At 36.8% G+C, this 25031-nt stretch overlaps 5 protein-coding genes across 5 annotated transcripts in view; 2 read left to right on the forward strand and 3 right to left on the reverse strand.

Annotated features, from left to right (window-relative positions):
• The window catches only part of LOC109581371 (uncharacterized), a 2440-nt gene extending 193 nt beyond the window's left edge, over nt 1–2247 (reverse strand). The window contains exons 1-2 of the mRNA XM_019995435.1: nt 2015–2247; nt 5–759 (exon numbers count right to left, since the gene is read on the reverse strand). Of these exons, the coding sequence (XP_019850994.1) occupies nt 5–750 (746 nt within the window). The 5' untranslated portion in view covers nt 751–759; nt 2015–2247. The remainder of the gene's footprint in view (nt 1–4; nt 760–2014) is intronic.
• Nucleotides 2248–2389: 142 nt separating this feature from the next.
• LOC100633255 (serine/threonine-protein kinase N-like) lies at nt 2390–15626 on the reverse strand. The gene is made up of 21 exons (XM_019995414.1): nt 15534–15626; nt 15311–15480; nt 13329–13612; nt 12205–12632; nt 11787–12104; nt 10838–11003; nt 10537–10649; nt 10029–10248; nt 8718–9226; nt 8269–8382; nt 7701–7933; nt 6803–6875; nt 6503–6682; nt 6087–6175; nt 5658–5859; nt 5284–5364; nt 4865–4972; nt 4738–4818; nt 3071–3130; nt 2904–3005; nt 2390–2832 (listed from the first exon to the last, which is right to left on the reverse strand). Exons 3-21 carry the CDS (start codon nt 13552–13554, stop codon nt 2785–2787), a joined length of 3351 nt encoding a protein of 1116 aa, XP_019850973.1. The 5' UTR covers nt 13555–13612; nt 15311–15480; nt 15534–15626; the 3' UTR covers nt 2390–2784.
• Nucleotides 15627–15642: 16 nt separating this feature from the next.
• LOC100636280 (embryonic stem cell-specific 5-hydroxymethylcytosine-binding protein-like) lies at nt 15643–19794 on the reverse strand. The gene is made up of 10 exons (XM_003385900.3): nt 19693–19794; nt 19454–19618; nt 19236–19317; nt 17836–17993; nt 17682–17772; nt 17322–17426; nt 16846–16929; nt 16737–16799; nt 16183–16298; nt 15643–15882 (listed from the first exon to the last, which is right to left on the reverse strand). The coding sequence occupies exons 1-10, from the start codon at nt 19710–19712 to the stop codon at nt 15759–15761; spliced, it is 1008 nt and encodes a 335-aa protein (XP_003385948.1). The 5' UTR covers nt 19713–19794; the 3' UTR covers nt 15643–15758.
• A 4-nt stretch (nt 19795–19798) lies between these two features.
• On the forward strand, nt 19799–22398 carry LOC100633384 (transmembrane and TPR repeat-containing protein 1-like). Its single transcript, XM_019995436.1, has 13 exons — nt 19799–20218; nt 20267–20573; nt 20620–20740; nt 20794–20973; nt 21025–21123; nt 21168–21249; nt 21302–21370; nt 21427–21558; nt 21633–21727; nt 21775–21851; nt 21935–22015; nt 22060–22161; nt 22212–22398. Exons 1-13 carry the CDS (start codon nt 19799–19801, stop codon nt 22349–22351), a joined length of 1905 nt encoding a protein of 634 aa, XP_019850995.1. The 3' UTR covers nt 22352–22398.
• Nucleotide 22399: 1 nt separating this feature from the next.
• On the forward strand, nt 22400–24416 carry LOC100633510 (inositol polyphosphate 1-phosphatase-like). The gene is made up of 4 exons (XM_003385878.2): nt 22400–22662; nt 23156–23423; nt 23567–23806; nt 23862–24416. The coding sequence occupies exons 1-4, from the start codon at nt 22459–22461 to the stop codon at nt 24254–24256; spliced, it is 1107 nt and encodes a 368-aa protein (XP_003385926.1). The 5' UTR covers nt 22400–22458; the 3' UTR covers nt 24257–24416.
• The last annotated feature ends 615 nt before the right edge of the window (nt 24417–25031 follow it).

The raw sequence follows: 25031 nt of genomic DNA on the forward strand, positions 1-25031 counted from the left end.
CCGCGACGACGTCATCACGCCCGAGTGGGTGTAAGCCCTAGCACGTACGGGGGAGAAGGACCGACTGTCATAGTCCCGACTCTCTCTCTCTCTCGCTTCGGAGCAAACCTTCTTTTGGGATGCCTCGTGTGCCTGGGCATTAAATAGAAACGAAGGATCCGCCCCCAAATTATACCAAGACTGATCGACCTGCTCATGCGACCTTTTTAGAGATATTTTCCTTCTTTTTCCTTCGGCCCCGGGGGGCCCAACACGATCGACTTCCATTTGTCCGCGGTAATGTTGTAGGTCCCCGTTCATCGGAGGGAGAGACACGCTAAGAGTGCTGGGATTCCCCGGGTACGATTGGTGGGCAGTCACGCCCCCTTGGGGCTGGATCTGGTCCGGGACAGAAATGCTGAGGGGAGACGGGGGGTCCGATACAGTCTTACAAATTTGGTGCTCGGGGGACGGGAGGAAAAATGGAGAGTGGCCCTGATAGCTTCCGCTGCCATTCCAACTGGGGGAGGTCGGTTCGGACTCGGGCCGATTTGACTCTGGGCTTGGTACGATTATAGAGAAATTAGAAGCAGAGGAGGACTGGGGAAGGAAGGATTGCTGAGGTTTTCTATGGCCAGAGAGTAAAGAGTTGAAATCAAACTGGTAGAGGTCGAGTCCGTTGTTGACACACTCTGGGCTCGGGGGAGGAGCACGAGGGAGGGGAGAGCTGCTGGACTCCTCGGTATAACCAACTTCTCCACAGGAAGCCATTTTGAAATACTGAGAGAGAGAGAGAGAAAGAGAGGAGAGAAGGAGAGAGAAAATGAAATATGCAATGATTATAAACAATAACACACAGTGTATCCTCTTTATTAAGGACACCATTGGGCCCACACTACCTGTCCTTAATACATGTACAGTGTAGCCTCTTTATTAAGGACACCATTGGGCCCACACTACCTGTCCTTAATACATTTACAGTGTAGCCTCTTTATTAAGGACACCATTGGACCCACACTACCTGTCCTTAATACATGTACAGTGTAGCCTCTTTATTAAGGACACCATTGGGCCCACCCACACCACCTGTCCTTAATACATGTACAGTGTAGCCTCTTTATTAAGGACACCATTGGACCCATACTACCTGTCCTTAATACATGTACAGTGTAGCCTCTTTATTAAGGACACCATTGGGCCCACACTACCTGTCCTTAATACATGTACAGTGTAGCCCCTTTATTAAGGACACCATTGGGCCCACACTTACCTGTCCTTAATACATGTACAGTGTAGCCTCTTTATTAAGGTCACCATTGGGCCCACACTACTTGTCCTTAATAAAGAGGTGTCCCCACTCCTCATTTCAGAGGTATTTTTGTACAGGCTTGTACCAACTGGGACATTACAAAAATGTCCTCATTACAAAGGTGGCCTTATCTCAAAGTGCCCTTACTATAAAAGTATAATAGTACAACTCAAATATCTCTACAGCATCAGCAGAACTATAGCAATCATCATCATAATAATGATATCATCTCCCACTAGTATTGGACTAATAAAATTATTACAACCTAAGACACAAGTACATGTACATATAGATACAGGCACACATGCATGCCACATGACAAATTGTATAATGGGAAGATGAGGAGAGACTCATAATTGAACAGTTTCTCAGTAAAGGGCAAATATCATTACATCATTTTATGTTACAATAACAAGAGAGAAGGAGAAGGAAACAGGTGTTATAATAAATCTTTTAGAGGTGAGAAAGAGAGAGAGAGGGAGGGGGAGGAGAAACCATTATTAACATGCTTTCTAATCCATCGATCAAAAGATTCATTATACTTCCAAACAATAATATATATACATGTACATTTATAAAATTTTTTATTTGGCCAACTTGAGGAATAAAAAAACAACTACAATTCTAAGCTCACATAAACATGTATTTTCTAAAAAACACATGCACGAATCACTCACTAACTCCACAATAAGGCATATAAACCCTCAGGACAATGTGTGTACTCACATTTCTATCTGTGATGAGATCTTTGAATTCAGTGTAGACCCAGTTTGCCTCTCTTTCTCCCGAGGACAAGGACTGTCAGAGATCAAGACGGGCTACCACAGAAAGAGAAAGAAGGGACTATCCTGTGACGGGGACTACCACCACCTCTCACTCAATTAACATATTCTCCCTAACTGACAAAATTAATGTCTCTTTAGCTCTTCTATAATTCTGTCACTCTCTCGTCCCTCCTACTTATAATTGAATTATTGGAGAGGTCGTGATTTCCGTACACCTCCGTTAAAAACCGGAAAATATTATTGTAGGCGTGACCATTAATTTTAATTAATGGTTATGAATAATTAATTAAGATATTTTATAATTTTTAGCTCTTGCTTAATTTCTTAGACACATATCTTAATAAAAAACTAGCGAACATCAGAAACCAAGAGAAACAGATAATTCACAACTAACATACAGACATCTCATCATTTCGAAGAGAGATAGGGAGGGAGAGAGAGAGAGAATAAAACAGTGAACATTATAATACATAAAAATAAACTCCATTCGTTGAATAACAACAGCAACAACATTACAACGATAATAATAATAATAATAATAATTAATAATTTATTTTTAAGAGTTTTAAATAATAATAACAACTATAATAGTTTTGAGTTAACAATAAAAAGAGAGAGAGAGAGAGAAAAATTTGGAGAAGTTTTTCATGTAGCAGAAACTGAGATGATGTGATCAATGAGAAATGGGAGGGGCAGGAAGTAGGTGTGGTCTTAAATAACACTCCAGTCGGCTGAATATTCAAATCCGCGAAACAATTTCTGAAACGCAAAAAAATAAATTAAAAAGTATAAATTTAAATTGATAAAGGTACATCGTAAAAGTATCTTACCTGTTCTTTCGCTTTTAATGGTCTGGGATTCTTTGGAGGAGTAAAAATGGGATCTTCTCTTGTGAATTCATCATCAAAATTGCTAATATCTAGTCGCCCTTCCTATAAAAGTATTAAATAAAATTAAAATACGTGTACATGTAGACAAGGGCAAATATTCTACTGACCAGTTTTGGTTTAAACGGTGGCTTTACTTCTCTTCTTAGCAGCTTCTCCCAATCAATGTGCTGTAATGTGGGGGAGAAGGAGAAAGAGAGTTAATAAGGCAATATTCAACTAACAAATATTACAAGTAAAAACACTTTAATATATTACAAGTAATAATACATATTACAAGTAATAACACTTACATGTACATATTATAAAGACATCAATATGTATTGAAAAATTGGGGGTCAATTTTTGAGACAAAAAAACCATGGGCCTTTGCTTTTTTCCAAAAATTGACTCCTTTTTAAAATGCTCATAACTTGAATAAATTAAAGTCGGAATCACCTCAAACTTTCTACACAGCATAAGGACATCAATATGTATTTGAAAATGTATTAAAAATGGGGGGTAATTTTTAGCCATTTTTCGGAAAAAAGCATGGGCTATAGTACAGGACATTTTTAAAAAATTTGGCATTTTCTTTAATTGGCCATAACTTGAAAAATTGAAGTCGGAATCACCTCAAACTTTCTACACTGCATAAGGACATCAATATGTATTAGAAAATGTATTAAAAATTGGGGGTAATTTTTTAGTCATTTTTCAGAAAAAAGCACGGGCTATAGTACAGGGCATTTTTTAAAATTTTGGTATTTTCTTCAATTGGCCGTAACTTGGAAAATTGAAGTCGGAATCAACTCAAACTTTCTACACAGCATAAGGACATCAATATGTATTTTAAAATGTATTAAAAATGGGGGGTAATTTTTAGCCATTTTTCGGAAAAAAGCATGGGCTATAGTACAGGACATTTTTAAAAAATTTGGCATTTTCTTTAAATGGCCATAACTTGAAAAATTGAAGTCGGAATCACCTCAAACTTTCTACACAGCATAAGGACATCAATATGTATTAGAAAATGTATTAAAAATTGGGGGTAATTTTTTAGTCATTTTTCGGAAAAAAGCATGGGCTATAGTACAGGGCATTTTTTAAAATTTTGGCATTTTCTTTAAATGGCCATAACTTGAAAAATTGAAGTCGGAATCACCTCAAACTTTCTACACAGCATAAGGACATTAATATGTATTTTAAAATGTATTAAAAATGGGAGGTAATTTTTAGCCATTTTTCAGAAAAAAGCATGGGCTATAGTACAGGACATTTTTCAAAATTTTGGTATTTTCTTCAATTGGCCGTAACTTGAAAAATTGAAGTCGGAATCACCTCAAACTTTCTACACAGCATAAGGACATCAATATGTATTAGAAAATGTATTAAAAATTGGGGGTAACTTTTTAGTCATTTTTCAGAAAAAAGCATGGGCTATAGTACAGGGCATTTTTCAAAATTTTGGTATTTTCTTCAATTGGCCGTAACTTGGAAAATTGAAGTCGGAATCACCTCAAACTTTCTACACAGCATAAGGACATCAATATGTATCAGAAATTGTAATAAAAATTGGGGGTGATTTTGGAGCTAATTTTCAGAAAAAAAAAACAGACTGAGTGATAGTTAAAGCTAAAAGGAGGCCACGTGCTAAGCAGTTATAACATGCTGCTAAATCTTGTAAGCAACTTGTTGCAAAAATAGAACAGATTTCTACCATGTGTCACTTATAAGATCAAAGCAACCACATACAGTAGCCTACAGTACTTGGTAAGTGTAATATAATCATTATTACTTTAAAGAATGGCTGCCTCTTTATATCTTCTGCATCTCTCTCACCAGCTCCTAATCTTCTCTCTGGATTTCTACGAAGAAGCTAAACAAAATAATAAAAATATTATAATCATAATTTTAGTACCTACCTTTCTCATTATAGAGATGGCTTCAGATGATAAGAATCGAGGGTACCTGACGTCATCATTAACAATACTATCAAAGACTTCCTCTTCATCCTCACCAGGGAATGGGGACTATGGGGAATAATAGTAACGTTACTAATAATAGTAACAATAGGGGTGGGAGCAACACTATATTAATAATAGTAACAATAGGGGGTGGGAGTAACGTTACTAATAATAGTAACAATAGGGGGTGGGAGCAATGTTGCTAATAATAGTAGCAATAGGGGGTGGGAGTAACATTACTAATAATAGTAACAATAGGAGTGTTAGTGATGCTGTACTAGCAAGAAAACATTTCAATGCTAAATATAGTAACAACATGTGTAAAGAGTACATGTACATGTATATCAATAGCATGCTATTTATAGTAACAGTCTTACCTCTCCTACCAACATTTCATAAATGAGTACCCCAAGGCCCCACCAATCAACTGCTCTAGTATATGATACATCAGTTAATACCTACATGCATTAATAAATAAATAAATTAATAATAATACGAATATATAGTATAGCGGGAAATTTCGAAGGGAATTAAATTTAGTGAATTCGACTGCCATTTGCCAAAATAAAACCTGCCGTTTTGAGCCATTATATGCATGCTCAATGGCACACGGCCAGTAATTTGCCAAATTAAAATTCGCCAATCACCAAAATTTAGCAATTCGCCAAATTTAACTCTCTCCAAAATTTTCTGCTATACAATAACTTATTAATTTTAAGTCACTCTCTCTTTGTCCCTCTCCAATTCTCACCTCAGGTGCTAAGAACTCTGGGGTACCACAGAAGGTGCTAGTACGAGACCCATACCACATTCCTTCTTTACACAACCCGAAATCGGCGACTTTTACGAATCCATCAACATCAAGGAGGAGGTTATCCAGTTTGAGATCCCTATACACTATACCATTCTCATGGAGGTACTGTAATCCCAATACTACACAGGCAGCATAAAAACTAAGAGAGAGAGAAATAAATTGAATGTCTAAATTACACGTATAAATGCTCGTGCAATAAAAATTTCACAAGCAACTACAAATTTCATTTTTACAAATTATCGATTATCTTTACATGTACATGTATTTAACTGATTATTTAAATACATGAATATATACACGTATGTACGTGTACATGTACACCAAATCGTACAGTGTTTAATGTATGCAATAACACTTCTTCCTTACCAAGCTCTTGGCTCTTTGAATATGTCCTGATGGATGTGCATCATCAGGTCACCACCACAGGCATACTCCATTACAAAACAAACATTGTTCTAAAGTAAATTAAGACAAGAAAGGGCATAGTTCATTAGAACATGATAATGAAATTAGGAATACTCGCTAATTTAGGCAAATTAAATTTGATACATGATAGTCTAGAGTCTACAGTTGAATCATGAGAGAATGTAATGGAGAATTTGCTCTTAGCCATATTTCATGATATGCCCTGTACTATATAGGATGTCCTGTCAAATTTTGAAGAAGCTTTAAAAATTCATAAAATACATGTGCATGTATCTAATTTACATGTACATGTAGATTAGAATCTGCCCAAACATTCTACACAACATACAGTAAGACCATGTGCAATAGAAACATACCTCAGACTGGAAGCAGCAGTGAAGGTTGACTAGGAATGGATGCCTCACAGCGTTTATCTTCTCAAATATTCTTTTTTCCGACATCAAACTCTCCACCTCATCCCTTGATATGATGTCTCCTTTCTTTAGAACCTTCACAGCGACTAGCTCCTTCGTGTTCTTATCCTCTGCCAATAAAACCTAAAATTAATAATAATAATAAATAATGATTTTTATTAATTGTGTGTGGGCGGGTTAGAATACTTCGTGTTCAAGTATGTGTGAAAGTGGGTGGGGCTAGTTGTCATGGTAATATCTTACCTTTCCAAAGTGGCCCCGCCCAAGGACTGCTATAAACTTGTACTCATTGATACCTTTCATGTGAGGAAGAACACTAGAAGAGAAACAAAAGGGAGAAAGAGGGAAAGGTTAATTATTTGGCAAGTAAGTTTGGCAAAGGAAAGCACAACTACTTAATGTAACTATACATACACATGTACATGTACATGTACTGTACATGTTGTAGCCTCCATATAAGGGCACCTTTATAATGAAGACATTTTTGTGAGGTACAAGCCCATACAATATAGTACCACTGAAATGAGGACACCTCTGTACAGATTGGGAGTCAATGAAAAAGGCTCTAGACAATAACAATTTTGATGGACATGCAATGCAACAACATGTACATGCACAATGTACTATTGCAGCTAGCGCTTACTCAGTGCCTTCAATTTACATTAAGCAGTTATTCTGGTACTTCAAAGCATGAACATGTATCATTATATACATAGGGACTAGAGTATATTAAGAACATTTCTTTGTGTAGCTACAGTACATTCTGTAGTTAGTAAACTCAAGCATAATTGAAACTGCAGTTGAAGCTCAATTACAATTATGATTACATTTGTAATTGTAATTGATCCTTAGATTACAATCACAATTACGAAATCGTAACAAATACTTAAATTACAATTACAATCGTAATTGACCCAATGCAGGTCTGCCTCTGTATTAAGGACAGGTAGTGTGGGCCCAATGGTGTCCTTAATAAAGAGGCTACACTGTACATGTATTAAGGACAGGTAGTGTGGGCCCAATGGTGTCCTTAATAAAGAGGCTGCATTCTATGTATTAAGATTAATGGTGTCATAAGAGGTTACACTGTACACATACATCCAATGACCACTAAACATGTACATGTACCATGGTACCATACCTTCCGCCAGTGTCCCTGTACGATGATGATGTTCCCTTTCTCTCCGGCGTACCACTGGCAGAGACCGACGTGCCCTCAGTGGACATACGTCCGACCTTCTGGTGAGTGTTCTGAGAGTGGGAGGAGCCGGAGGAGGGGGTGTATATGTTAGTGGAGGATTGCTGGTACTGGGAGGAGGAGGGAAGATAAGGAGTACAGGAAGCTGAGGCTTGTAATGGTGTATGAGAAGGAGACTGTGACAGTGAGAGAGAGGGAGGGAGGGAGAGGAAAGAGAGAGATAAATGATTATTAATGTAAATGTATGTGAACTGAGATTCAATTACTGTATATGGAGATATTATCAATATTGCTATACATGTAAATATGTACATGTAATATATACAGTACATGTACATGTACATGTATGAGTGCACTTTATAAATATAGTACATGAATACATGTACTGTACATTTAAATGAAGCACATTTTTGGTGTTTGATAGTCCCTCAATTAGGCATACAATAGTACATGTACATTAAAATCAAGCAATACTGCTATTAATATGTACATGTACATGTACATGTGTTACATTTGGTAGTTGATAGTTCCTTGGTGGGACGGGAGGAGCTGGTGGATGAGAATAGGCAATATTCAGTCCATCCTCGTGCTTGCCCAAATTATCGAGATAAGGAATGTGCTTACACTAAGAAAGAAAAAAGGAAAAAATAATAAAAATAATGTACATGTAATTTCATTTTAAAAAATACATGTACATGTACATGTATCTTTGATAAGTCTATACAAACAAAAAAAGGAAAAAGAATAAAGATGCTGTATATTCTCAAATAGAAGCCAGTTATTTCTCTTTTATAAATGCAGGCTTCTCCAATACTCTATACAGGCTCATACATGTACGTGACATAGGCTATTTAATACATGTACATCAAGAGCACATACATGTACATGTACATGTACATTGCGTACGTGTATAGCCCAACCCAACATACATGTACATGTACAAGTACAATTCTTTCTTACCAGTTCAGGTAGAGGTGATGGAGGTCTTAAAGGTTCAACGACTCCGTTTGATAGCCTACGCTCACCGCTAGCCCCACCCTTAGTGGGCGTGGTCTTATCCTCGACAAACTGAGGGGGCGGTGGAATGATGATCTGATCCGGAGTATGCATCAACTCGGCGTCGCTCACGGGGCTCGGAGGTGGGAGGGGTCCATTTGTCTCAGGGGCCACGCCTCCATCGTCATCCTTATCAAAAACGGAGGTGTGGCTTTGGTGCCGATACGAAGAAGGCGTATCTGGCGTCTTTGGACTATTCTCGCCACTTTGACTATCACTTTGGGGCGGGGACGTGTCAGAGTCAAAATTAAGTGTGACTGGTTTCAGGTTTCCGGAGGATTTTGCACCCGAGGCCCCGCCCATCGGAGACGCCAAGTCTGCACCAGCAGTTATAGCAGGAGCAGCCCGACTGAGCAATCTTGACCACGTGGCTATGTTAGTGTTGATTTCTGAAGGTCTGAGGATTTTACCACCTGGAGAAATACATGCACATGTACATGCATAAAGAAGAATAAAAAATTTATACTGTAATATAGTGAAGAATGCTCTAGCTAAATTTAGAGGGGCGAGGAATTTTGCTAATTTTTTTGGTGATCAATGATCGACAAATTTATGGCCCAAAAAAATCAAACATACATGTACATGCAAATGTCTTTCAAAATGCATAATTCACCAAAAAATTCACCCACTCCAAAACTGCTATATCTACAGTAAACATGTACATAAAAGTACATGTACATGTACATGTATATAATATAATAAAGAATTAAAAGCTATATATAGTACATGTCATTGTAATGAAGAGTAAAAATATTAAAAAGCGGAGTGAAGAGTACAAATAATACTAAATAAAGGAATGAGGGGGCAAGAGTCTAAATTACGACATCTGGAACTGGTAGTACAGTACAGGGTGGTGACATTCCTCTCTCCTTATTGGTCAATGGACAAAACAAAAGAAATTAAGATTAAACAAGTCCCGTGTTTAAATCGGTTGCCAGGCGACACTTCCTGCACAATAAACAGGTAAGTCTAGTTTCTACAGAGCGGACACACATGTGTACATGTACATGTACATGTTTGTGTACACAAGCGATCCCCACTTTCGCAATAAGGCATATCGTAAAATGGTTGCCTAGCGTTAAAAGTCAACATGTCTCAAACACTCCACAAACTGACAAACAGTTTGCTATAGTCACAAAACTACATGTACATGTACATGTACATCTATGCCAACAACAATCAAGTCAAACTCAATAACAAACAAGCCACACTCACCTTTAAAGATTTTCCTGTTTCGCTTCAGTTTAGGTTGACGTAGTTCAGTCTTAGGGTCTTCGTAAGAAATCTCCGCTAGAAGGATACCCTGGGGCTCCATGGGAATGCAGAGGATTGAGGAAGGAGTGCTGAGGAAATCCTCCAGTCTGAGGTAGAGGACACCACAGAGGGACTCACCCTCATCGTCACGGTAACGCACACATATCTCTAACTCTCTGTTCTGTTAGGGAAGGGGGGAGAGGGAGGGAGGGGGAGAGAGACAGACAGACAGACAGACAGACAGAGACAGAGAGAGAAAGGATAAAAGATAATGCAGTACATGGTGTTTATTTTATATGAAGTTTTAGAAAGGGAATTCTTAATGTCCCCAACAGCTGCTACAATAACAAACCATACACTTTATCCAGTCAACATAATAACAAACAGACATATGGCACTATGTACAGATCAAATGAAACCTCAGGTTTCTAATTTTATTGGGTGACCCATTAAAATTTTCAATGCTTACTCTGTCAAGCTCAAGGCGATATTGCTGCTCCCAGGCTGTGTTGCTTGGCGGACTCCATTTTGTTCGACCAACTTCTTTATTGTCCATTGAGAGAACTGCACATATTGTACCTCCTAATAATGTGATTTAATAAAATAGTCAAATAGTATAAGTGTGTACATAACACAAGTAAATAGCAATATCCTCCCTTTTCCTCCTCCCTCTCCCCCCTCCTTCTCTCTCTCCCTCCTTCTCTCCCTCCCTCCTCTCTCTCCCTCTATCTCTCTCCCTCTCTCCCTCCCCCCTCTCTCTCTCCCCTTACCAGGTAGAGCATCATCCAGGAGATCTTGAGCACTAGGTTGCTTCGAGAGGCTTCCCTTCAATTTGTTGTGTCTACTGCCTCCCCTGGGCCTGTTCCATGCCATTGTACTGCTACTGTAACCTGAAGTTGTTGGAGCACTTGATTCTAAATCCCTCTCTAAATCAGCCTAGAGATGAGAGAGAGGGGGAGAGAGAGAGAGGGAGAGAGAGAGAGGGAGAGAGAAAAAGGAGGGGGAAGGAGAGAGAGAGAGAGGGAAGGAGAGAGAGAGGGAAGGAGAGATAGAGGGAGGGAAAGAGAGAGAGAGGGGAGAGAGAGAGGAGGGGTAGAGGGAGTAAAAGAAGGTCACGTATCCATCACTTTCAAATTGTGCAATATTTGTATGCCTTAGAGTGACAATATAGACTAATCTCAATTAGAACCATCACACTGCAATCGTGCAAATATTCATGATGTCATACATACACTGTACACATCATGCAATTATTAAATTAACTAATTGCAATTATTACACATATACACGTACACGTGCATACATGTACATACATGTATACATATACACGTACATGCATGTACACATAGTCAAAATCAGAATTTAGTACCAGTTGGTAAAAGATAGTGTACAGTATACATGTACATGCATGATTGAACACAATCATATTATCATTTGTTATATGTATAATTGTACATGTATCTAGAAATACACTGTACATGTACATGTAAATTTTGAGAGGCCAATCTAGCTAAAAACGGGAGGCTTAAGGACAGCTAGGCTAAATATGAGAGACCGAAAGCTAAAAAAATTAAAGATTTAAGATGACCTAGACCACTCCTAAACTCTCTCTAGATCTCACAATGATTATCATTGTGCACTGTTCCTGCTATTATTATTACTATTATTATTGTTATCATTGTTGTTGTTATTATTATTATTGTTGTTGTTATTATTTACTTGAGGTGTTGAGTTGGATCTGTGTGATCTCGGTAGTGTCATTATATGGGAGAGAAGGCTCCCTGTAGTTGGTCTGGTATGAGAGCTAAGAGTGTCTAAACCATAATTCATCCTCAACGTGACAATATCAACCAGACCCTCACACCCGAGGAGCTTAATAGTGAGAGTCCCGGTGAGTTGGGCGGGGCGAGGGATCAAAATGGACGCCGGGTCCTCTTTGCTGTCTTCGGCTAAGTGGGGGAATTCAGTTAGTCGATTCTCGAGTGAGAGTTTTAATAGTTTTAGTTTTTGAGCCGAGAGTTTCTCATTCTCCCCAGCCTAAAAACAAATGCCCAGTAAATAACTACCAATAACTATTAAAAACTACTAATAACTATTAATAAACATCAATAACTACCAATATCTATTAATAACTTACAGTGGAATATGCTTTGCTGTTTGGATTAGCTCTCATTATTTTTCTCGCTCCTTCAATCAGTCGACTCTCCACATCAATACGGTACCTTATATAAGACACTCGTCCCTCAGGCTTTGACAAGAGGTTCCTACCGAAATGAGTATCTTCACCTTTCTCAGGAGAAGAACTAAGAGCACTCTTAGTTTTCATGATACGCATACGAAGTACTTCAATCTTGGTTCTTGAGTCAGAGTACATTTGCTGGGCCTCCACGAGGAGTTTACGATCTTTGGAGCTTTTGGCGTTGGAGTACATCTTGATCATGTTTTCGGCCCCTGCCTTGACTTTCTGTTCTATCTCCAGCTGCCTGTCAAGATCAGTTATGGCTTGGGATTGGTTGCTACGTCTTTGAGCTGGAGGGGAACCTGGAACTGGAACCTCAGTTGCATCTGTGAGGGAGAGGGAGAGAGAGGGAGGGAGAGAGAGAGAGAGAGAGGGAGAGGGAGAGAGAGAGAGAGAGGGAGAGAGGGAGAGGGAGGGAGGGAGGGAGAGAGGGAGAGGTAGGGAGAGAGAGAGAGAGAGAGAGAGAGAAGGAGAGAGAGAGAGAGAGAGAGAGAGAGAGAGAGAGAGAGAGAGAGAGAGAGAGAGAGAGAGAGAGAGAGAGAGAGAGAGGAGAGAAAGGGTAAATTGGAATATCAAAGAAAAGGAGGAAGAGACACGTCATTAGCATGTTAAAGTGTCTATAGGAAATGAATACACATAGAGATCATCAGGTGTGTATGGAGGAAATAAAACATTAACCAGGTAAACTACTCATGCAATACACTCCACACACATGTACATATAGAAACAGGAAAGCTAGAGTAGATGTAATACCGAACAATTTATGATTTATTAGCAAGGAATAAGTAATATTAGCAATTTGCAGCTCAGTAAAGAAAGTCCCAATATCAAATCCACAGCATTGCTTTATCTGCACGAGCATACTTGACGACACGTACATGTACATGTATACATGCATGTACATGTACGTTCTCATGTTCATGTGTTTATTTAAATCGTACATGTACATGTATATTGTTACTACTTTTGGTGCTTGTATTTTATCAGTATAGTGCTGTGTAAAAAAATGTTCTTAGGCTGACCTTCTTCATCAGGTACTTGTGCCAGTAGTGCTGTTAGATCAGACCTCAACTGATCGATCCTCTCAGTGCAAGTCTTGAGAATAGAGCCAACGTGGGCTCTGGCCTTTTTGTCCCTCGTCACTTTCAGTAGGTTCTCAGCTCCTTCTTTGATCTTGAACTCTTTCCGTATCTCGAGACGGAGTGACTCCTTCAGGGTGTCCAAATCTAGGGCATTACCGCCATCCATATCGAGGATCTGTTTCCAATTAAAGCCTGAGTACTTCAATAGTCCTTATTAGGTGTAACTAAGAGAGAGAGAGAGAGAGAGAGAGAGAGAGAGAGAGAGAGAAGGGAAAAGCAATTAATCACATGAATGAATTAAAGTATTAATATACACTAGAGTAGATTACAGTGTACAATATTGTACATAGTTATCAATAGTATCAATACATATTTTTTTTCAATTTGGTAATAGTAACAAACTAACAAAGATACAGTACATGCCAGATAAAACACAAAAAATATAGCATCACATGTAAGTACAGCGTACATGTACAACAAATAAATACATGTATACATACAATACATGTATCTACAATAGGAGAGCAGAAAGAGAAAGATAGAAATGATATGTATTAAGAACATGTACATGTACATGTATAGTTACATTGTACGTGATGTACATGTATCTCTCTCTCTCTCTCTCTCAAGTTGATGTGTTGAGTAAATTCCTGAGTAATGAGGTTCATTATTCCTGCGTGTGGAGGGTTGCCAGGACAACTAGCAACAAAGACGGTACAATGACCACTTACAATTGACAATAATAATAATAATAACTAGAAAAAGACACGCATACACACACTTGCATTGTACATGTAAAAGTAATTAAGTTTCCATTTAAGCAACAAATTCTAAGAGACAAAGATAAAAGGAGAGTAAGAGAGGGAATTTACCTCTTAACATGTACACAGCAACAACAATAATAATAATAATATTAATAATAATAATAATACTAATAATAATGATAATAGTACTAATGCTAAATACTAATAATTACTATTAACAATAGTACATTTGTAAATGGTAAATTAAATTAGAAAGTATACATTTCTATAAGGTAATGGTCCATGTACTGTACCTGTACTAACTTGCAACAAAAGCTAACAAAAGACAATGTATAAAGAGGTAAAGCAATTTATTAAGAGTGTCATCAAATAAATAAATAAATAATTAATCAAGATAAGATAGAGATATTATGCTCTATATACATGTATACATATTAATAATTGTCAGTTTTTAAAAGGTTGTTTTATTCTCTTTCTCTCTCTCACTATTTAGCATTAGTATGCTGATAGTAAACTAAACAAAAGCTAATAACATTAACAGAATGAGTGGACTTGTATTCTACAAGCAACTGTGTATCCCAGAGGCATTTAGTGAGAGTAAGAGAAGTAGTAACAAAGGAAAGAGGGAGGGAAAGAGAGGGAGGAAGGGAAGGAAAAACAGAGAGAGAGAGAGAGTAGTTAATTTCACTACAAACTCACAACCACCACACATCTACTGTACTGGTCACCCCTACACATTAAGAGAATTTAGAAGACATAGATGTACATGTACACGTACTGTATACATGCATATAGTCACTCATAATGTACCGTAATTAGCATTAAACTAATCCTTCCTCCTATTTCTCTCACTCTCTCTCGTTTCGCTCTATCTACATGTACAAGCAATTCATGTTTACACGTGCACTTATGAATGAACTCTCTCCTGGTTCAATTTCACTCTCCCCCTCTCCAACTCCCTCCCTCTCTCTCTCTCTCTCTCTTAGTCAAAATACATTGTAAATCTCTTCCTTTACTATTCCCCCATCTCTTACACTATAGCTACACAACATAGAATGATCACTTAGACTACAACTATCACCTCATGTCCAATTGTTCATACATATATAAGTACATGTACTGTACATCAGCAGTGTGTGTAATGTATGTTATACTTACAAGCTGGCCTCTCTTTTTCTCCGTGACAGCCACTAAGAAAACAAACAGTCGAACCAGCAAATAAGGAGTCCGGTAAGCAAGAAGAGGGCTCGCTTGCTTCCTCGGCTTTCTTGTAGTACCACAGAGACCAAATGTGGCGAAGCAATAGATGTACACTCGCCCGCCAAGAACTAAGGGACGAGGTGAGATCAGATGACATAGAATACAATAGTGCCTGGTTTACCTTTATGGAGGATAAAGGGAGACACAAAAGAGGGCGAAGATAACACGCAAAGCTCTTTAATTTCTCTCCCCTATCTCTCTTTTCTATCCTTTTCTTTTTAGCAGTGATACCGTAAATACAAACGATTTCTATTTTAAGGAATGCAGAAAATGTTACTGCAATTAACATGTAATGAATAAATAATGACGATAATGAATAATCAATGAATACAAAAGACAACTGTTATTAGCATTCTTTCTTTGATCTCTTTGGCAGCGGCGGGGAATCACCTGCAGGTGTGACACTGCAACTGACACTGCTTGAAGAGGCACTCTTGAACCAATTGTGAAGCGTTCCTTTCTTTTTGAGTCTATTAAAAATAATAAAAAATTAATAAAAATCATAACGATTAAAGTTTCCTTAAACACGGTGTAACTTTTACCTAACGGACACTTTGGGTCACGAAAGTTTGTCTGTTATAGGGTCTTAATGAGGAGGTTATTTTATACAGTAAGGAATGTATTGGTACACTAGGTGCTGTCTGTTTAATGGAGGTGTACGCTATATAGTGTTATTTAAGAAAGACTATCTAATCTTACTCCTTAAGTATACACTCCCTCTCTCTCTTTCCTTGTCCACTGTACTACTACGTGTGTGTATGTGACTCAACTCTTCATTAATCTTTACGACACATTCTGATGATTTATTCCTAACATTATTCACATAGCTGGACACTGGATGCCAACTCAGACTATCACTGCCTCTTGGATTGAAGCACCTAACGGCCTGTGACAATATAAAACAGAACAAATATACATGCATACATTTTAAGAGCATACGTGTAAATAAGCTCACTGTAATAAGTATACATGTATGTAGTTATGCAGTACTGTAGTTATGTAGTATTATACAAAATAAAACAGTACAAATATATATGCATGCACTTTAAATGTACTAATTCCATTTTCATAAATGCCGTATAGCAGGAAATTTTGGAGGGAGTTAAATTTGGCATTTTGATAGCCATTTGCAAAAATAAAAATCCACCTTTTTGGCACATGGCCACAAATTTACCATATTAAAATTCGCCAATCACCAAAATTTAGCAATTCGCCAAAATTAACTCCCTCCAAAATTCCCCACTATACAGTATATGTACATTGTACATGTATATGAACATGCTGTACATATGAATATGGTAGTTCATAGTATCGTTGTATTAACTTGAGATGTAGGAATAGATGTATCTAGCCACATAGAAATGGCAGTGTCATCTTCCAGAACAGCCTTTAAAAATAAGATAGCTAATAGCTCAGCAATATCTCTTACTCACTGGTAGACGATCGTGAATATCGTTAAAAGAGGGCGTAGCATCCACAGTAATAACAGTGTATGTGTACAATGAAGAAAGAGTATCCTGCAAGAATATAATAATAATAATAATAATAATAATAATAATAATAATAATAATAATAATAATAATAATGATAATAATAATGCACATAAGGGGCAAGCCTAAGCTAGGGAAGCATTTATAGACAGGACAGGATTTACTCATCTATGCTGTATATGTAGCTATCATATTCCCAGCTTGCATGATTTACAATGCAGGCAGAGCAAATATAAGATTAGCATGGATAATTTAGAGTATAAGTTACAGCTGATAAAATCACATATGATGATTTAAGTAACTTTTATCTTCTAGTTCAGCATGTACATGTACTTCTTGCCTTAAAAGCCTGTGAAGCTGTTTTACTTAATAATAATATTATTATTATTATAATATACACAATATAATCATCTCTATACCTCTGAAGAGAATGAGTCAGGAGTCCATACATCATATAGACCAGCTAATGTTAATAATCTGCTGCTGGGGGGAGGAGCAGGTGGGGAGAGGGCAGTAGCTTCTGACTACAAGTATGTAACAAAAAGCTTGAATTAAATATGATGGATAAGAGAGTTTTACAATAAAGCCAGGGCTTCCAGCTTTAATTTGTACACAAGCTTCTATTTGAGGGTTCTCCTATACTTTATACAGGATTATGTCACCTTAATGTATGCTACCTCAATGCATGTACATGTACACATAGACCCTATACAAGCTCTACCTGAGCTAGAATACATGTATGTACGGTATATGTACTTATACATGTACATGTACAGTACCTTCTTGTCAAGACTAAGAGCTCCGTCTTTAAAATAAACAAAATATGGCTGCTTCTCTTTCTTCTTCTTATCTCTTTTCCACTCGTAGAAACTAAACACACAAAAACCCAATAATCTTTCACCTGCCACCCCTCCCCTCTCTCTCTCTCCTTACCCCTGACAAAGAACCACACATCTCTGTCTCCTACTAATGGCTGGTCTGAAAGAAGGCTTGTCAAACATACCATCAAATCTACAGTTGTTCAATAAAGTAGGGAAGGACTTGCAGTCTGATCCGCGATGCCATTGTGGGACAAGACCCCACTTCATTACCTGATGAGAAAAAGACAGCAATAATAATGACAGAGAAACATCAAACTGAATAACAAACTTCTATTTTAAAAACTAAATTTAATATAGCTTAATTATGTACTGTATAATGCAATTATAAAAACTTCCATATAATTTTGATGATTTTTGGTTCTCAAAAATTTCTTTTATTCTGTGGTTCCACTGAACTGCAATTTGGCAGCATACTCCAGGTATACTCGTTAATGAAATGGATAATTAGGTATAGAGGGCCATACTCAGTCTAGTAAAACCATAATGGTCACAACAAGTTAATTAATAAATTAGTTTAAAGGCAGACGTCATGTCTAAGAACAGCTGTAATATAATTAAATATCATCTTCACTCTGCACCCCTGGGATGGCAAGACTTTAAAATTAGAGTAGCTACAGTATAGGAAAAGGTTTGATAGCATTATGTTAGAAATAAAATAAAACTTATTTAATATAGTTAAGGACACCATAGGGCCCACACTACCTGTCCTTAATACATTTACAGTGTAGCCTCTTTATTAAGGACACCATTGGGCCCACACTACCTGTCCTTAATACATTTACAGTGTAGCCTCTTTATTAAAGACACCATTGGGCCCACACTACCTGTCCTTAATACATGTACAGTGTAGCCTCTTTATTAAGGACACCATTGGGCCCACACTACCTGTCCTTAATACATGTACAGCGTAGTCTCTTTATTAAGGACACCATAATTTGGGCCCACACTACCTGTCCTTAATACATGTACAGTGTAGTCTCTTTATTAAGGACACCATAATTTGGGCCCACACTACCTGTTCTTAATACATGTACAGTGTAGCCTCTTTATTAAGGACACCATTGAGCCCACACTACCTGTCCTTAATACAGAAGTGTCCTCATTCCAGAGGCACTTTTGCATAGGTTTGTATCAAATGGGACATTACAAAATGAAGTGGTCAAAATGGGAAGTTCTACATGTACATGTACACATGAGTGTATTTATGTATACATAATTACTTAACATTTTATAAGTGGCTAAAGCACTGAAAAACCAATGACAACAAGAATGACAAATATTTAAAATGTTTACCCAACAAAACTTCCCTTGCCAAAATGATAATATACCCAACACTCTATGATCATGCACCGTTACTAATTAGCAACATCATGATTAGTAATTAATTAATAAAATAGGCTGATCAAAGGCAGTAATTAATTAATGGACATGTACATGTACATGTACATGTACCTGTATAACTCTCTCCGTCTTTTCTTCGTAGTCAGACAACAGCCTCTGTACATGATGATGCTGATCAGATATCAGAACTGGACTATAATACAATAATAATAATAATAAATGATATTTTTTTATAATTTAATCCAAGTTATTAATAAATTTAATTTAACAAAGCCACGCCTTTTAATTAATGGCCACACCCATTTTCTGCCATTTTATAGTTTATTTACGTGTTGCTTTGAGGGGCTACGTTATATGATGGATAATACTCCTGTCCTTTATTAGCTGTGATCCAAACTGGTTCCACTACAGTCGAAGAGGCGCTTTGGCTCTCTGCTGCAGCCTTTGAACAGTTGTAGGAACAAGCGCGACGAATATCTTGCGGATCTAAAGCACTAAACAGAGAAAAAGGTGGAGGAAATTCGAGGGAAAAGTAGAGAAAAAAGGAATCAAGAAGACAAATTCTCACCAGGCACAACGTCCACACATGCTTAGTTTCCCACCACCACCTACTGCGCATGCTCAGTCGAGCCCCACCCCTCGTGCTGACCTGCAGTCCCTTGGAGAGGTGGAACATGAACAAAGCAACTTCTTTACTGCTAGTTGGATCCATCTCTGTCCTCCTATACCTCAATACTCTTGGTGCAGGCTTTGTTTTTGATGATCACCGCGCCATATTGACCAATGATGACTTGGACAGCAAAAAGACATCGATTTACGAGCTTTTCAGTCATGATTTCTGGGGAGGAGGCATGCACCGTAAAGAGAGCCACAAATCCTATCGACCATTGACTGTTATAACATATAGACTACTAAATTATGAGTTTGCAGGGCTGGAACCGTTTGGTTATCATCTTGTAAATGTTATACTTCATGCAATAGTCTCCATGCTCTTCCTCCAAGTTGCTGAAATTGTTTTGGGGCCTCATGGAGACAAAGAATGGTCTACCATGGCTGCACTGTTATTTGCAACGCACAGTATTCACACAGAAGCTGTAAGCAATTGATTTAAGATATTATGCATTCCTAACTACTTCAAATAGGTTGCCAGTGTTGTTGGCAGGGCAGAATTACTTGCTTGCATTTTCTTTCTCTTCAGCTTTCTCTTCTACTCTCAAGCCATAAATACCCATTCAAATTATAGTAGTGCTTATACATTTCTATCAATAATTCTTGGATTCTTTTCTATGCTGAGTAAAGAGCAAGGTATCACAGTGCTAGGTGTATGTGGAGCATATGACGTGCTGGCCCATTGGAATAGTCTATTAAATATGTGCTGTAAAATTTTTAAAAAAGGAAAGGAGAGATTTGAAATTCAATCTGACTGTAGAGATGTCATCAAGAGACTGTGTATATTAATTATTTTGCTAAAATTATTGTGTCATTTATTTTGCAGGTTTTATTGCATTATCTGGGGCCATTATGATGTGGTTCAGGATATCAATGAATGAAGGAACTGATCCAATATTTAAACCAGAAGAAATGAGAGCAGCCTTTCATCCAAACAGACTAGTCAGGTTAGCATAAACATCATTAATTCTCACTAAACTCTTATATTCATGTTATGTAGAATTTTCAGTTTTAGTAATATATATGTATGGAATATATTGCTACTCATATTCCCTTCATCGTTATGCTGTGATTGGTCCCTTGGATCTCTTCCTATAATCGAAACACTTTATGATGTGAGAAATATTTGGTCATTAATACTCTACATTGTGCTAGGGCTGTTAATTATATCTACATTAAGGTATTATGCTGTAAATTGGAGCTATTAATTCATTAATTATACTGCTAATAGAGGAGATACTGTAGTTGGAATTGGGATGTCGTTTCTTTTGATACCGTTTTTACCTTCAGCTGGAATTATTTTCAAAGTTGGTTTTGTGATAGCAGAAAGGTATCAATGTGTAATACATGCTGTAGTAATGTCTGCTATTGTAGAGTGCTGTATTTACCAAGTCTTGGTTATTGTCTTCTACTTTCTGTCGGTGCAGAGCGACTCAGTAAAAGAATTTATAATAAAGTACCCAGATATAATAGCTATTATAATAATCATTTTTAATTGATTTTTTTAGAAAATTGTTCAAATTGCTTTAGTATTTGTACTAATATCGATGTCAGTAAAGACAGTTTCACGAAATTGGGTTAGCAATGAATCCTGCATATATCATCACCAACTACAAATCATTTATTTACATAGGATTGGCATTCGGATTTGTCCCTGTTTGAATCAGGAGTTAGAGCTAATCCAGGCAATGTGAAGCTACACAACAACTATGCAATGGAGCTCAAGTCAGCTGGAAGGTTTAAAGAAGCAGAAAAATATTATAAAGTAACTGAATGGTTATCATATACAATAACAGCAATAGTGCATGTACTTCACAGTATGTGTTTTTGTATTGATAGATTGCAATGGAAATAGAACCAGATTATGCTGAAGTGTATTTCAACTATGGAAACTTACTCTCTGAAACTAAAGACCACAAAGGAGCTCTTCATTAGTATGAAGATTGTTTATTAAATCAATATTATCATTATATTGCTTTAGTTTTGAAAAAGCAATGTCATTCCCTCACATGTACAGCAAGACTCTTAACAATGCAGCAACTATGTACTTCAAACTTGGTATGTACTTGCATGTGGTAGTTGTAATGTACTTTATTTATTTGCAACTGTATCTTTTTGCTGTACAATGCATGCATGCATAGGAAGATACACAGAGGCTGAAAACAAATTTAAAGAATCATTAGAGATTAATCCTGATCAACCAATGACATACAATAATCTTGGTATGATATTAAATATTTGTCATTATCTTTAACTTTTTCTTTAGCTAGTTTGTACGGAGAAACAAAGAGGTACAAAGAGTCTTCAAGAATGTTTAAAAAAGCAATAGAAATGAATCCTGGCTACACTGAGGCTTACTTCAATTATGGTTTGCATGCAAAAGATATGTTTTTTAATGTTAATTTTTAATTTTTATAGGTACTTTGCTGTATCAAATGGGCCAAGTAGATGAAGGAGAGAAACATTTAAGACATGCTTTAAAATTGAACCCAAATCATCATGGGGCACTGAATAACCTCAAAGTGATTGAATATTATAGAAACAAAGGACAGAAATAATTCAAAAAAATAATTCAGCAAAAAAATAATAGTTAATTAACTATTAATACAATAGTAAATTAAACTTGGGTGTGGTTTGGAAATTAAATAACTAAATTTAATTATCAATGGAATCTTTTCTTGAGCTTCTGTTGTCTCTCACGGAGAGATCAGGTGTCATAGCCCGGCTTATACGGGGAGATAAGGATCTATTTGGTAGTCTGGTTGAAGAGAAAAGTGGAAAAGCAAAGAACCAGAGATTTGAAGTGGATTTTAAGACCTTGTCTGATACTTTGATACAAGAGCTATTCAAGCATTTTATTGGAGAAAAAGTAAGGAAAGAGATAGTATAATTAAGAACATATTAATATATGTATGTAGCATAATTTCATAATAAAAATTTTCATGATACATTCATGCAAGTTTTAGATTTAACAAATCTTTTCCAGTCAAAATTAGATTTTTTATAAATTTTTAAATTTATGACAAAGTACCCTGTACTATAGTACTGGGTATTTTGTCAAAAATGGCAAGGAGAGAATTCTCCATTTTTATAATTTTTTCTGATACATATACATGTTTTTATGTTGTGCAGCAAGTTTGAGCTGATTCCGATCAAAATTGAATTTTTTATAAATTTTAAAAGTTACTCAAAAATTGGGTCAAAATCCCTGTACTACAGTACAGGGATTTTGTCAAAATTGGCTATAAGAGAATTCTCCTTGTACATGCACTTAGTACTTATGTTGTGTAGCTGAATCTGTCCCTAGTATTGAGTACAAATCTCAGTTCTAAAATATTAAAATCTACTCTTTTCCTTGACAGTTTCCGCAACTAAAAGGTTTCATATTTGGAGAAGAAACTAACACCTTTACCCTCTCTAACGGAGAAAATGTAACAATAGAAATTGGACCGACTCCTGTAGACACAGCTCACATGCTATCACGATTACTAGATCCAAAATTGGCCGGGGTCCTAGTGGAGACTATCCACAAAGAAATGAAGACATGTTTGAAAGAAGAAGACAGAGAGAAAGTCAAACTCCTCAAATATTTGGACGAAAGACAATTGGGAGTCTGGATTGACCCATTAGGTACGAAAATTATAATTATTATCAAGAGTAGATAATCTACTCTTGTTATTATTATTATTACTGTTTTAATTTCAGATTGACCTTTTATAGTAGATATAACAATTATATAATTGCTTTATTTATTATTATTATTTTAATTATAGATAGCACTAATGAATATGTGAGAGGTGTCACAGGCTCCAGTAGCGATGGACTCTATTCCCAATCTATTCACTGTGTCACAACACTGGTGGGCGTGTTCGATCGTATCACAGGGAAACCACTAATTGGTGTCATCAATCAGCCGTTTCATTCTACTGATAGTGAGGGGGTGTGGTGTGGGTGGAGCTTGTGGGGAATCAGCGAGGAAGGTTTAATTGGAATGTCCTCACCTCTGATCCCTGGTAAGTGCTTATGAATGATTATATTTCTACTATAATTTTATTTCTATTTTTTTAGTCAGGAAAGGTGACAATTTAAGTAAAAAAATCTGCTTGGTAAGCAGCAGTGAAGATTCTCACTTACTTGATAAACTTAATGCAAGTACTGAATGGAGGACAATTAATGTATCTGGGTGTGGCTACAAACTATTATCAGTCATTACTGGCCTTGCTGATGCATATGTATTGAGTAAGGACTCTTCCTTTAAATGGGACACTTGTGGACCTCATGCAATACTACTAGCAATGGGAGGGAATCTAGAGCCTTTTGTAAGGCAAGGAGAAGGAGGAGGTGAAGTGTTATATCATTGTTGTGGTGAAGGAGAGGGAAGCAAATGTTGGGCAAACAAGGACGGGATTATTGCCTATTTATCCAAAGATGTTGTGAGCTCTTTGCTCTCAGTAATAGACTAATGATCATGAGCATTTTTTAAACAAATTGTGAACAAACCCAACCTTATTATAATTTAAATTTCTTTGTTATGTCAGATGAATATTATGTCACAATCATAATCATTGCTCTCTGTCTTTGGACAGTTTTAATTAATTACCAAAGTTTATTTTGAGCTCTTTACTCTCTGTAATAGACTAATGAGATAAGGGTTTTAAAACGCATGCATTTATTATATAAGTGTCATATTGAATATCAATCACACAACCATTGCTGTCAATCTTAGATTAAAATGCTTTAATGCCAAGTTTCATTTCTATGCAACAAGTTTAAACCAGACTTGCTAATTTTTTCATTAAATTTTATATCGTGCAGTGCATCTCTGATCAGCAATAAATACAATCTGAATTTAAATTCAAAAAAATTAAATTCAGCTAATATAAACTATAAAATGATGCAAAAAGTATAGATTTATATAGCAAAGCTGTAAACCAAACTGTAAAATTACATTTTCATGTCCATACACAACATATAATAGTTACATGTACTGGTATATAAACTATTGTAATGCTCCCCGGCCATAACTTTGATGGGTACGATTGCAGCAGCAAATTCTACAATAGCCCATTATAACTGACATTAAAATCCCTATGATGGCAAAGAGGTATGGTCTTGAAGCTTGATAAGAGAGAAGTTGGTTGTAGTCAAAATTTTCTTGGTTCATTCTTGAAAGCACCTCCTTGGTACAACTAGCTAATTGACCTTTATATTTTTGCAACTCAGATTCACAACTCGTAT

The sequence above is a fragment of the Amphimedon queenslandica genome, unplaced genomic scaffold, assembly GCF_000090795.2.
Source record: "Amphimedon queenslandica unplaced genomic scaffold, v1.1 AMPQUscaffold_13445, whole genome shotgun sequence".
Classification (NCBI taxonomy): domain Eukaryota; kingdom Metazoa; phylum Porifera; class Demospongiae; order Haplosclerida; family Niphatidae; genus Amphimedon; species Amphimedon queenslandica.

What these genes read in the sequence shown, in the direction of transcription:
- LOC100633255 (XM_019995414.1), bottom strand. Translation starts at nt 13,554, where the DNA reads ATGGATGGCGGTAATGCCCTAGATTTGGACACCCTGAAGGAGTCACTC. An exon ending in TACAGGGACACTGGCGGAAG is followed by an intron (nt 6,876 to 7,700) that starts GTATGGTACCAT and finishes TTTCTCTTCTAG; the next exon opens with TGTTCTTCCTCACATGAAAG. An exon ending in TTCAAAGAGCCAAGAGCTTG is followed by an intron (nt 5,860 to 6,086) that starts GTAAGGAAGAAG and finishes TCTCTCTCTTAG; the next exon opens with TTTTTATGCTGCCTGTGTAG.
- LOC100636280 (XM_003385900.3), bottom strand. Translation starts at nt 19,712, where the DNA reads ATGTGTGGACGTTGTGCCTG. An exon ending in GTAGCCCCTCAAAGCAACAC is followed by an intron (nt 19,318 to 19,453) that starts GTAAATAAACTA and finishes ATTGTATTATAG; the next exon opens with TCCAGTTCTGATATCTGATC. An exon ending in ATATTCACGATCGTCTACCA is followed by an intron (nt 16,800 to 16,845) that starts GTGAGTAAGAGA and finishes TTATTTTTAAAG; the next exon opens with GCTGTTCTGGAAGATGACAC.
- LOC100633384 (XM_019995436.1), top strand. Translation starts at nt 19,799, where the DNA reads ATGAACAAAGCAACTTCTTTACTGCTAGTTGGATCCATCTCTGTCCTC. An exon ending in AGATGTCATCAAGAGACTGT is followed by an intron (nt 20,574 to 20,619) that starts GTATATTAATTA and finishes TTTATTTTGCAG; the next exon opens with GTTTTATTGCATTATCTGGG. An exon ending in AAGCAGAAAAATATTATAAA is followed by an intron (nt 21,559 to 21,632) that starts GTAACTGAATGG and finishes TTGTATTGATAG; the next exon opens with ATTGCAATGGAAATAGAACC.
- LOC100633510 (XM_003385878.2), top strand. Translation starts at nt 22,459, where the DNA reads ATGGAATCTTTTCTTGAGCTTCTGTTGTCTCTCACGGAGAGATCAGGT. An exon ending in AGTCTGGATTGACCCATTAG is followed by an intron (nt 23,424 to 23,566) that starts GTACGAAAATTA and finishes TTTTAATTATAG; the next exon opens with ATAGCACTAATGAATATGTG. An exon ending in GTCCTCACCTCTGATCCCTG is followed by an intron (nt 23,807 to 23,861) that starts GTAAGTGCTTAT and finishes CTATTTTTTTAG; the next exon opens with TCAGGAAAGGTGACAATTTA.